The sequence below is a fragment of the Ursus maritimus genome, unplaced genomic scaffold (assembly GCF_017311325.1).
Source record: "Ursus maritimus isolate PB19 unplaced genomic scaffold, ASM1731132v1 scaffold_4, whole genome shotgun sequence".
Taxonomy (NCBI): Eukaryota; Metazoa; Chordata; class Mammalia; order Carnivora; family Ursidae; genus Ursus; species Ursus maritimus.
This window is the reverse complement of record NW_024426552.1, coordinates 30,686,458-30,699,296: the sequence shown is the minus strand read 5'-3', so window position 1 is coordinate 30,699,296 and position 12,839 is coordinate 30,686,458. Positions and strand designations below refer to the sequence as shown.

Below are 12,839 nucleotides of genomic sequence, written 5' to 3'. Positions count from 1 at the left end.
GGCCGGGGAAGAGAGGGAGGAAACTGGGAGCCGCGGGGACGGTGGGGAAACCCACAAGCAATTGAGCCGGAGAGGAGGCAGCGTGAGAGCAGAAACTTCAGACGCTGCTGATCCCGGCGGAGCTCGGGTGAGCCGCGGCGGCCGTCGCTCCCACCCGCAGCAGCATCCTCCTCGCCCCTCTCCGCCACCCCGGGGAAGTCTAGGAGCTGCCTCTCTACACCTACAGCGAACCAGGACTGCGGGCAGCTATCCTCAGGAAGTTTGGGCTGCCGCGTCCCAACCGCGGAGAGTTCGGGGTGCCTTGAGCGCGCGCCCCAGCGGGCGAGGGACCCGGGGCGATGGTGAGCGCTGCGCGGGGCTGGGGGCACCGGGGAGGCGCGCGTCTGTCCGCGGACCTGCTGCTGTCCCCAGTGCCCTCCGCATCCCCCAAGTGATGGGAACAAGGGCCGGCTCGGGCAACCACTGTCGCCTCACCGCCCCCTCGTTCGGCCCCAGCGCGCGGAGTCACCCAGGCACACCCCCAGCACCCTTTGCCCGTCCTCCAGAGCTGCTGCCGCTGCCTTGGCTGCCTTCCTCGCCGCCGCTGGTGGCCAGCTGTTGACTGGGCTAGACTGTGGAACGGAGAAGCACTTTTCTGGCCCTCCCTAATCCGTTCTCACACCCCAAGTTTGCCGCTGCCACGCCTGCCCTCGCCGCGGCGCTCGGGCGCACAGTGTGGGGGCGCACGCCGGGAGGCTCGGCGAGACCCGGAGGCAGGAAACCGCACAACTGGTCTTCTGCCTCGGCTCTTTGTTGTTCGCTTTGGATGGTTCTTGGAAGTGGCCGAGCCTCCTCGGAAACACTGGAGCCAGAGGAGGCAAACCTTGGAATTCTTAGTCTGCAAAGGGCTCTGAGGTATTGACAAGCGTCCGGAAAGGTCGACAAGTAATTGCCCTGAAAACTCTTGGCGGATTGACCCACGTTGCTTATATTAAGCCTTTGTGTGTAGTGTGTGTGCTGTGTGGCTTCATAAATTTGGGGACCCCATTTCTACTCCCTCCTCTTGGCATGAGACTGTATGCAGGATCCACCCGAGGACAATGATCGCGGAGCCTGCTCACTTTTACCTCTTTGGATTAATATGTCTCTGTTCAGGTAACCTCGCGTCTTCTTTCTTCACCCTTCATCTCCCTTGCACGCCCCCTCCCCACTTTTCAGAATCAAACCCCGAACTGCATTTCTGCGACCGCTCCCTTCTAAGGCTAGAGGGGTTCTATCCCTGTAGGAGTTTTAAGCGGAAAGGTTCTTAGTTTGCACTTTGGGTCGGTCCTTTCCCCCCATCCCCCAAGACCCCCAAGCCTCATCGCAGACCTCGGCCTTTTGCCAAGTTCAGGGCACGCCCAGATCACTCTGGGCAAACGCACGGTCTGAGCTCAGGGGTGGGAGGAGGCAGCGGTTGGCGGTGAGCTTGGGGCGTCAGGATGAGCCAAAATGAGTTTCATCCTTCGGCTGCTTCCTTCGGAGAGGGAGATGTGCGCCCGGGGAACTTGGGGCCCAGAGACCCGCCAGGATTCCTGAACCTGGTCGTCCAATTCGCCCCACCTCTTCCGAGTACAAGGGGTTATTAGTAGTTTTATGTAACCAGAGTCTGTAATTAAATTCGATTCTGAAGAAACTTCAGGAAATAACTCCTTCTTACGGTAGGATATCAACTAGCCACTCTGCCTGGCTGGATTTAGAAGGAAACAGGCAGTTGCAGTTATCTGAAGGGGAACAGTTAGTTGCCTGGGAATTTTCCTTGGCAAGGGAAAACAAGGCTGAATTTAGGATTTTGGCCGTTAATTAAATGGTACCCAAACTCTCTATACGAAGTGTTGGAAGGATGCTGCAATGAGGTCCTTCTGATGAGTATATACTTAAAATAGTTTTCTTCACACTCCCTAAGAAACTTTTACTGAGCCACAACTCAACTTTTCTTTCTTTCCCTTTTGTAGATTCTGGTTTCAATCAAGGCTCCAATTTCAGGCCCTAACACACACACACACACACACACACACACACACACACACACACAGAGTACACCTCAGGGGATTTTTTTTTAACAGTCGAATACTGACCTTCAAGTTGCATCAGGGCCTATAACTTGAGAGTCACTCAATTTTCATGATTATGAAACAGTTTTGAAAGGTTAGTTTTAGCTTTTTGCGGTCCATGGGTATGGTTTATATTTTGACCAAGGATTTTACTCAAGTTAATGAAATATGAAAAAGAAAAAAAATGCGCATCAGCTGAACGATAGCAGATCCCTAAAAGAATTAGCCTACTTAATATGCTTTCTGACTAAAAGGAACATTTGCAGCTAAACTAAGAACTTCATTAAATTGTTATTCCTTTGAAAAAAACAGAAAACTGAAGTTTTCATATATGAAATGGATAGATGGATAGATTAAACCAACTCCTTGGGACTGCCTCTTCTTACTTCCAGCTTCCCTTTTCTGTAATGTAGATTTTTTTTCCTTAGTTTGCAGATCTGTAGGACTGAATAGTTTCCCCACCCCCACACCCAGCCATGGATGCAAATCAAAAACATTAAGATCTGATCTCTCTATTTGTCTCTCTTGGCTGTGTCTCCCCCTAGTTTAATTTACAGCTTCAGATACCTTTGAGATTTTTGTTGATTCACCTTCTCAGTTAAAGTTTATTCACGTGTGTAAAGTGAAGTGTCAGTGTGATAAATGACTAGAGGGGCAGATTACTGAAGATAGGGGGATTAATGATCATTAGTCACTGTTTGAGCTGAGTTTGTATATGTTGGGACATTTTATCACGTCTGTAGATTAAAGATAGGGTCACACTAATAGGGTATCACTGAAGGCTGGTCGCGTCAGTGTGCAAATTCTGTCTTCACTTGGAGAAATATCCGGGGTGGGGGGTGTGTACCGTCCTTTCAGATTTAATAATTTGATTAATTAGTGTCTGAGATTTGCAGTTTAAGTAGACAGGAGGCATTTCTAATCTTAAAGTTTAACTGATTTCTGGCTTTGCTTTTTCTAATTTAATTTTCCATTTAACTCACTGATGATTTTGAATAAGCCCGAGTTTCCCCCACAGGGGTGTCTGTCTGCTTCGTTCACCAGGTTGCAGGTCAGAGGCGCCTTTGTGAGGTGCTTTCTCGTATTTAACCTGCCGCTCTTTATCATTCCTCCGATGACTTTCACTCCTGCTATGAATCTGAACTTGGAAGGCCAAATTGCTGGGCTGCTGGGGTGATTTCCTGACAGTGTGCTGTTCTAGGCCACACTAGTGATTTGAATAAAACTTCACAGAACTCAGATAAGTAACTAGAGTCGGGGGTGCTCAAGACACCTGGACAGAGAATGAATGAAGTTCTTGAAAGATTGTGTTTCATATCTTGCCTCAAGCCTAAAATCACAGTCTATCACTTGTTAATGGAGTGTATTTAAGAGAAATGTGGTGAGCTTAAATAAATCAAAGTGTACTGAGTGGTAAGGTACCTTCAACAAGATTTAACCTGTAAAAGTATCTATTGGTTGTCAGTTCTTTTTTTCTTTCTTTTCTTTTTCTTCTTCTTTTTTTTTTTCTTCTCTTTTTTTAAAATCTGGTTGCCAACCTAACAAAGTCCTACAATTTTCTTCAAAAAGACTAAAAACTCCATTTTTATGTGTTGATGTCATACTTAATATCAAATATTCTTTTTGAGTTTATGTTTGCCTTTTTGTAGCCTTTTATTTATTAATCAAATGCTACAACTGTTATTATTTTAGGAAACATTTTGGAAAAAATGGATATTCAGAAACTCATTTTTTAAGGTGAATTTCTCTAGTGAGCTTATATATCTGAGTATTCTTTTCTGTGGATAGCTAGACTTTTGGTGAGGGGAGCAGTTGGGGTAGCACTGAAGAAAAAGAATCTGTGTGATCTCTCAGGGACTGATTCTAAACATTCTTCCCTGATAGATTTCCTCTCCTCAACTCCATTTTCTAAAACCTGATTTTAAGAAGAAAAAGTAATTGACTTTCAGTTCAAATTTAGGATGAGTTCCGAATTTCACATAAAGTGAAAATTTGCAGTGCTATCTTCCTTCCTTCTTTTTTTTTGGGGGGGGGTATCTTTTTCTCTTGGAAAGAGGGACATTTTTTAGATAAGTTTCACTGTGCAAGCCACTTATCTGGGTCTCTGGTCTTCCTCGACCCTAAACCTCTACACAAGATTCTTTGGTAATTCCAACAATTTCTTATTAGTTTCTTTATAAACTTTTTGACATTTAAATATACTTACCTGAATACTGTGACATCTTTAAGTATCCTTATTTCTTGATAATGGGCCCTCTCACACATAAGGTATTTACGGTTAAAATCTGGAACAGAAAGTTGACCTGAAGTTTTCCCTTAGTCTTCACTATAACAAATGAAGTATTCCTGTGTGAGTTAAAGTGGTGCAAAATGCTAAATTTCAAACCTACAATGACAGTTGTTTGTTTATTTTACATTGAGTAGGTATCTAAAATTAAAAATGCTGGTAACAGGGATAAGATGGGGAGGAAACGTGGAATGGCAGCTTGCCAGGGAAGATCATAAGTAGTTGAGTCTTCATGTGTCATCCCTGTTAATAAAAGTTGCTAAGGTAATTCTTATGTTAATTTCTGGCCCTTTTAAAAATGTTTATTTCTTAAAAGTATAACTGCCTTTCAGGCTTGATTTCTTATAGGAAAATAAAAGGAAACCAAAGTTGTTCTTCAATTTAAAATTAGACCTAAGGTAATCTGTGGAATAAATAAAGAAATTTGGTAATAAGAAAGGAAAAAAAAAAGTGAAACAGCAGAAGTCTAGAGAAATATAGTAGACATAGATCCAGAATTAAGCTCGTTTTAAAATATGGGAAGAGGTGGAGCAGAGCAGACAGAGTGGCCATATCTAACCACACGCACTGACCACACACAGTATGAAAAGCAAATCTGAGAAGTGGATTTCTGAAAATTTGATGTCAGTGTGTACATTCCATATACAACAACTATATAAAGAACTAGACATTTTGTATTTTTTTTAAAATTTTTGAAACATTTAAATCTTTAATAAATTCATAGAATAGTTTTCTTAAGGTATGTTTAATGAAAGTTCAGAATACTGACTACCTCGATTTATACAGAGGAGCGAAAAACTAAGTGGTTACCTTCTATAGCATAACACTTTTGGTTAGAGGAGACCAGTAAAGTGAAAAAAGGAAATAAAAAAATGGAATGGAGTTTGATCTTTGGAGTACCATGAGAAAGTCTACAATGACTAGTTCTATTGCTGTGAAGACATGTTATCATTTATTGAGCATTCACCCTTATCTTATTAATGCTTATAAGAACCTGATGACATAGGTATTATTATTAATAAAATATCATTTTATCCCTATTTTATAGTTGGGGAAACTATATCGTGGAGAGGTTAGGAGATCTGGAAGAGCAAGGATGTGAACCAAGCTGATTCCAAAACTCTTACCCACCATGTACTCTCTCAGTTGAAAGAGAGAATGAAAAATTTAAAGAAGAAAGATGATGGTTCAATACTTTTTTTTTAATGTTAAAACTCACCCAAAAAACCCACCTCAATAAGGTTGTGGTTCGAACACTTGAAAATCTGGAAGGGAGTCATTCCTTTTCCTGCCGTTAAGTAAATGGTCTTTAAATTTTTAGATCACCAGGCAAGGCAATCAGTTCTTTGCGTTGAACTGATTCACATCTAGCCTTTATCATGTCTGCATTTTGGGGGCATGCTTAAAAGAAGTGATGAACGGAAGTCAAGAGTGACCGCTGGTGATTCAGAGCACATAGATTCCAAGTTGTATTTTGGAAAATGAATGCCATTCTCATTCATGCACACTAGAAGAAAGATTTCCCTCAGAGGCCCAAGGCAAATAATTGGCACTCGTCAAGGAAGAGCCTGTGGCGAGACCATCATTTCCCCTGGGGTCGCTCTTCCCCTCTCTGTTGGGCAAGGGCTGGCAGTCAGTTAGTAGTAGATGAGCCTTCTGCTTGACTGCTGTTCACAGATGACTCACTTCATGGTTACTGATCATGGAAGGGTTGAGCATTAATACCTGGTTGATCAGCTGGTTGGAAACTGCTTATGCATAGCCAATAAAGTTGCCATCCTGTGGAGATCAAAGACCACCTCCTTTCTTTACAATTCTGGATTAGCATGGTTTCCTTTTCCCCTTTTCCCTCCACCTTCAGCCCTTGCCTTCAATCTTACTGTGGAAGAAGAGGAAGAAAAAAGATTATCTGTAGTGTACAGGGAGATAGCTTTGATCTTCACTTCCTTGCCTTTCTCTCTCTCTCTCTGCCTTTTTTTTTTTTTTTTTTTTAAACTATCCAAAAGGCTGTTTCTAACACTGGAAGGTGTCATGTTGCTTACTTCATGGGAGATCTCGGTCTCATTTCCCTTCAGCCAAAACAGGCTGCTACAGATTCCCTTACTTCTGAGATTTTACTTGGCTTCCAAACGTCTTATGACAATGTTGTTCCACACATAAAACAATATTTTGAACAGCTTGACTGTGCATTATCTTTCTGATTTCATTCACTGAGAGAAGTACGTCTACAGTGTTCACAGCTGTCCAGGGCTTAGAGCCGAAAAAGAATATCTGTTTATTTTATTTGATTAATTTATCTTATTATTTTAGGGAGAATGTATAGAAGGTAAACAATTGTAGAAAGTATTCTTCAGCCACTAGTTTGATGTGGAATAATCTATAGGCTTAATGCCTGTCACCTAGTTTGACACTTAATGAAGCGTTAAAAGCACCATCAATAGATACAAGCAAATGTCAACAGAGCAGTGTGGTTCTGTTAAGTGGGAATATGTTCTTTTTATGTCAAGTGATTGATTTGTATGCAGCATATAAGAATGAGTAGATGTTGATTCCTAATAATATCTTGTGTTTGGGGAATCTATTTTTTAGTTCATGTTAGGTTTTTTTTGCTAGAAAACTTTTTTTTTTTTTTTAAAGCACTTCTGGCAATAGCAGCTGCTGGTTACACTTTCTCAAAATGCTCTTGATTGGATTTCAGAAAGTATCAAGTTCAAAGTATGGGCCACCTATGCCTGTGTTCAACGTATCCGCACATGGCCTGAGAACCATGTACAGACAGCTTAGCCACAGTCAGACATGACAGCAGCTTCGAGTCCTTGGAACTTTCCCCTAAATTATCTGCAAGAGATTCTACTTGAGACTCTTAGAGACTCAGTTTGTATCCCTAACACCGTAGATTATTTGACAGAGAGAGCGCGGGAGAGCACAGGCAGGGGGAGCAGCAGAGGGAGAGGGAGAAGCAGGCTCCCCGCTGAGCAGGAAGCCTGATGTGGGGCCCCATCCCAGAGCCCTGGGATCATGACCTGAGCAGAAGGCAGTGGCTTGGGGCGCCTGGGTGGCACAGCGGTTAAGCGTCTGCCTTCGGCTCAGGGCGTGATCCTGGCGTTATAGGATCGAGCCCCACATCAGGCTCTTCTGCTATGAGCCTGCTTCTTCCTCTCCCACTCCCCCTGCTTGTGTACCCTCTCTCGCTGGCTGTCTCTATCTCTGTCGAATAAATAAATAAAATCTTAAAAAAAAAAAAAAAAGAAGGCAGTGGCTTACCAACTGAGCCACCCAGGTGTCCATAGATTCCTCTTTCTTTGTCTATTCTTTTAATGTGAGGAAAAGTATTTTGAAAGAAATAAAAGTGTCACATGTGACCATTTAATACTTTAAAAATCATTTTAGATAAGTGTTATCTCTTGATTTAACTTAAAATTTCTATAAGCATAACAATACAATGTTTATATGACCATAAAGTTCTTAGTAGCATGTTATGTATGGTCATAATTTATGCACGATTGTGGAAAAATACATCAACTTGGTGAACTCATTCCTCAGTGTTAACAGAAGAGGAAACAGAGGTCCTGTTTTAGTTTCTCCCCTCTGACGTGACTGAGGCCTTTTTGTGTTATTAGCAATCCTGGGTAGAGTTTGAAAGGAAAATGGGACCAAAGAATAAGCGAATCAGGCCACACATATCTGTTTCAAGATCATATGGTGCTAATGAGATATACTCAGTCTCATAATTTGATCTCCAAATTTAAATAACCTGTATACTAATTATATTTTTTTGTTTTAGCTCACGAAATCTTTTCCACTTTTCCAATGACGTACTAACCCTTAGTTTGGCTGAAAGTGTCTGCCTGCGATCCCTTTCCTATATAAAGGAGTTATAAAATGTATACTTTTTTAGTTTCAGAGATCTAAAGTGGATTTTGTTTACTCAGGCTTACTTTAAAAGGCAGTCTTTATTACTCTGAAACTTCCCTAAAATGGTGCTCACTCATGTAACAAAGTGAGTTAAGGCACATTTGTATGTGTTAACTGCACACCTCTGGGTAGCTTTAAGCGACTTTAGTTGGGGGAAGTCATTTTAGTGTCTGCAGACCATTCAATTAACAAGTCGTCTGAACAAAGTAAACTGGCTTGTACAGGCTGTGGAAGAGAAACTCTTTGGTATTTCTCCCTCATATTCGAAGAGAAGTGAAAATTTCCTTAGCAATCTGGTATCAAGTTTGAACCTAGAAGTTGTTTAAATTAACGAACTTAGTAATATACTGCTCAAACCTAAATACGTAGAAGGAAAATAGGAGAGAGTCAGAGCCTTCCCCCGGTACTGTGCAGAGAAGGGAGTCACCCGCTGACAACATCATCGCTATTAATCTCAGTGAATTGGGGTGGAATAGAACGATCGTGAGGGCAGCTTGTAGTTAGGCTTAGTGGGGCCAGAGGGAAAACGAAAGTCATTGCATCCTTTGGGCTTTTCTCCTATTATGGGTCATTCAATCTGAGGAGCTCATCGTTTCCTAGGATTTCATATTCAAAATTATCCTTTCACCATTTTCCATTTCACGTATTGACATATTTAGCATGTTTTAAATATACATGGTTATTGATATATAGATTGTGTGTGTGTGTATACACACATACACATCCATCCTGATGAGGAAAAAAAATGAAGTGATTAATTAATTAAATAATGGCTTGAGGTAGTATAGGCTCAGTTGCATGCACTGAACCTGAAGGACTAGGGATCAGTAAGAATAATTGTAGAGCCTAAAATTTATAAAGTGTTTACTATCTGCCCCCCAGCAAAGTGCTAACATGCTTATCTTATTGAATACCACATTAGGAATGAATGCATTGCCATCATCCCTGTTTATCAATATGGAAAACGAGTTTTAGAAAAGTTGGTTTCTTGACTATGATCAATCAGCTAGTTCAGTAGAGTGAGGATTTGAAACCAGCATGTCTGATCCCAGAATTTTTGTTCTTCACCATTCTACAGACACACTGCACTATTCCCTTTAAAGGAAAATGATTGTAGATGAAACGGTGTGAAATGTATAGAGTAAATTTGTGGTAGTAAAAACCAAGTAAGTCTTGTGAGAGCTCAACTGTCTAAGTAAATAGAAATTTCCTTATATATAGAAGGAAAAAAAAAAAAAAAACTATAATTGGGATCTAACTTCCCTAAGGAACTGGTGTTGAATTTTGGTTTTTTGAGTTTGAAAATAGATAGTTTACTTGATGATAAGTTTTTACAGATAATAAGTTACTACGGATGATGCGGATAATAACGCATTAAGCAGAAGCTTAGTTAGAATCTGTGATTGCTATTCTTTTAAAGGCGTATCCTTCTTAGATGACAAGTTTTGTAGAAAACAAAGAATGTGACATTGGTTAACGTGATATCTGTGAATGAAACCTATCAAAAACGGTACTGTAATCAGTAGCTTTTCAGAAGTAACGTGGCTGGTTTTTAAAATATTGTTATTTTATGTTTTCTTACTCTTTTAAATGCATGTATCTAACTAAGATTCTTCTAAAGTTTCTAAGGTATGGTTTTCTCAGTTGAACTCACTGGTCTTCCAGAGTTATTTCCAAATGTGTAGATGATAGGTACTTTCATACTCTTCATTATTTCCATAGGTTGTTACTTTACATAAGGCTTAAGGGAAGATTGAAGCTTTTCCAGTTCCTTACTCTATGCTGCTAATCAAAATGGTATCCTATTCAAAACCTTCCTTTATTTGGGAGTTGGGGTTTTAGCCCTAAGGTTTTACTCTTTGTCTCAAAATATAGTTCAAAATATATTTCGATATACTCATTGTTTTGCAGTTTGCCATTCATTTGTGTTTGATAATGCTATTTGTTTATTATTAGTGGGGCTTAATAACATACTTTAATCCTCAGCAAACTACTATAAATCTTGATGACAATCAAAAATTATTATTAACCAGCTGTCAACTTTTGTTGCTATTAGACACTTTAAAGAATGTGTCAGACGTATCTGATAATGTATAAGAGCTTTTAATAAAAGATCTGGGCTGTATCTATATGGTTCCCATATAGATAGGGAAATTAATGTTACGTCATGTCAGTGAATTGTTAGCAGTATAGATGTTTGATATGGTGAGAGCAGGGAGAAATGCCTTTTGGGAACTGATAGATCAAGGGGATTTATTAGGTCAGGGAAAACATCTTGTAATAAGTGGATTCTTGGAGAATGTTGAGAGAAAGAATGGAATATCTTGTTAGGTGAAGGGAAGGTGCATCCAAGAGTGTGATCTGAAAAACTAACGTAATATATTTGAAGAGGTATCTTTTACAACAGTGCATTATTATAGATTTTCACTTATGATAATGTCCTATTTTACTATTTAGTAATTCCATACATTTATTTCACTTATTTAATCAACCTTACCAGACAACAAAATGTTTAAAAAAAAAAAAAAGCTTATTCCTTGCACTTACGAAATTGATGATGAATGGTTGATTACCATATAGATAATTTAATAGATGTATGTGTGACTGCTCTGGGAGCCTATGTTTAGACCATAAAAAGCTTCCACCAAGTGAAGAAGTGTAAGATAAATGTAAATGTGATGATTGAATTCTTAGAGATTAAGACATTTATTTTTTGGCATTTTCCTGTGGATAGCCATCTATAGATGAACAGATTTAGATAAAATACTGTCTGTATTATTGTTACTAACCTGTCAGAGAATCATTAGAACTACCTCTTTATGCATATGCCCTGTCTGCAGTACCCAGAATGCATAGTCTTTATCCTACTGTCATTACTTTCTGTGACAGGACCTGTCTACCCATAGTCTAGAAGATTTCATTTATAATTCTTTTTTTTTTTTTAAAGATTTTATTTATTTATTCGACAGAGATAGAGACAGCCAGCGAGAGAGGGAACACAAGCAGGGGGAGTGGGAGAGGAAGAAGGAGGCTCATAGTGGAAGAGCCTGATGTGGGGCTTGATCCCATAATGCCGGGATCACGCCCCAAGCTGAAGGCAGACGCTTAACCGCTGTGCCACCCAGGCGCCCCTATTTATAGTTCTTATAAACATTTTTCTTATATTAAGCTGAAGTCCAGCTTCATTCCCTGTGTTACTGGCCCTGGTTTTTATCCTCCAATGTTATCCGTGGTAAATCTAGTTTAGTTTCTACATGAAACTGTTTCAGTATTTGAAGACCGCTATATTCTTTCTAAATCTGCTCTTCTCCAGGTATAGTTTCTTCCAATTTTCCTCACTTGCTGAAGAGTCATTTCCCTTGGTTGCATTGTTTTTGTTGTTATTGTTTTTATTAACATTTTGTTCATGTCTTAAAATGTAACATGAAGTGTGAGGAACCTGCCTTTTTTTGCTGTTAAAAATGTGGATAGCTTTTAACTTTTTCCCATTCTTCTAATAAATCTTTCATTTTATCTTAAATTCTCTCGGCGTTTCTGGGATGTGATGCTTTTCTGGATCAGGAGATTTAAAATGTATTAAGGAGCTAGATACTTCTCTCCCCACCTTGATTTCCCACTGAACCAACTTAGAATTGCTCTTCCTGAAGTCACAATTCTTGGTGGGAAGAAAAACAAAATAGAATTTGTAAGATTCTGTTTTTCTTCTCTGATAATATTTTGTGATGGTTGAAAACAGAAATGCCTCCTCAGGGCTTGTAAGGAAGGTCCTGAGTTAGGTCTAAGGGGTGGTTGGCTGGATGCTGCCATGGAGAGATACAGGCTCAATGTAGACAGACTTACAGAGTTTTCAAGAGAAGGCATAGATCCATATTTTTAAATAAAATCTCCTAACGAATAAATGGGAGCAATCAAAACTACATTAATAATAATAAGAATAACAATAATACGTCTTCATCCCACATGTGACCCCACAGGTCAACTGTTGGCTGCAGTATTACATTGTACTGCGATGGTACCTTATATAGGACTGTCCTATCTGTTGCTGCTTATTCCTACTCTAAACACATAAGGATACCCTCAGTTTCTGTTATGTTTGGTGTTTTAGAAGCTTTCACTTTTCTGATGTTTGGCCTTCCTTCCTGTATTGTTACTAGTTAAATGGTTACATAATTGCTTATTTATTTAACCAAAAGCTTTTGCCTTTATTAAGAGCTATTTACATTTTACAAATTGTATTTGCTGAACCAGGCAAAGCGATCAGTTTGACTGTTTATGTTTATTCTTTTGTCCTAAAGCTAACAAACAAAGAAAACAAACCGACAAGCCCTTTGATGAGCTAAGAGTCCCTGATGAACTGAATAAATAAATATATCCTTGAAAAGGAAGAGAAATTATCAACACAGACAGTCTAAAGGTTTACTGATTGCTATTAAGAGGCACACCACTGTGCTGCATTTGAATTACAGGTTGAGAAAATACAGTAAGGGAATTTGAAGAAATAATAGAAAGAGAATTTAGGCTGTGGTTGAATTGCAGGGGAGCCTTTCACTTCTGCAAGAATTTAT

At 39.8% G+C, this 12,839-nt stretch overlaps 1 protein-coding gene across 1 annotated transcript in view; it reads left to right on the top strand.

Moving 5' to 3' along the window:
• Positions 1 to 454: 454 nt before the first annotated feature.
• ROBO1 (roundabout guidance receptor 1) overlaps positions 455 to 12,839 on the top strand; it is a 391,889-nt gene continuing 379,504 nt past the window's right edge. The window contains exon 1 of the mRNA XM_008701732.2: positions 455 to 1,134. Coding sequence (XP_008699954.2) covers positions 1,080 to 1,134 — 55 coding nt within the window. The 5' untranslated portion in view covers positions 455 to 1,079. The remainder of the gene's footprint in view (positions 1,135 to 12,839) is intronic.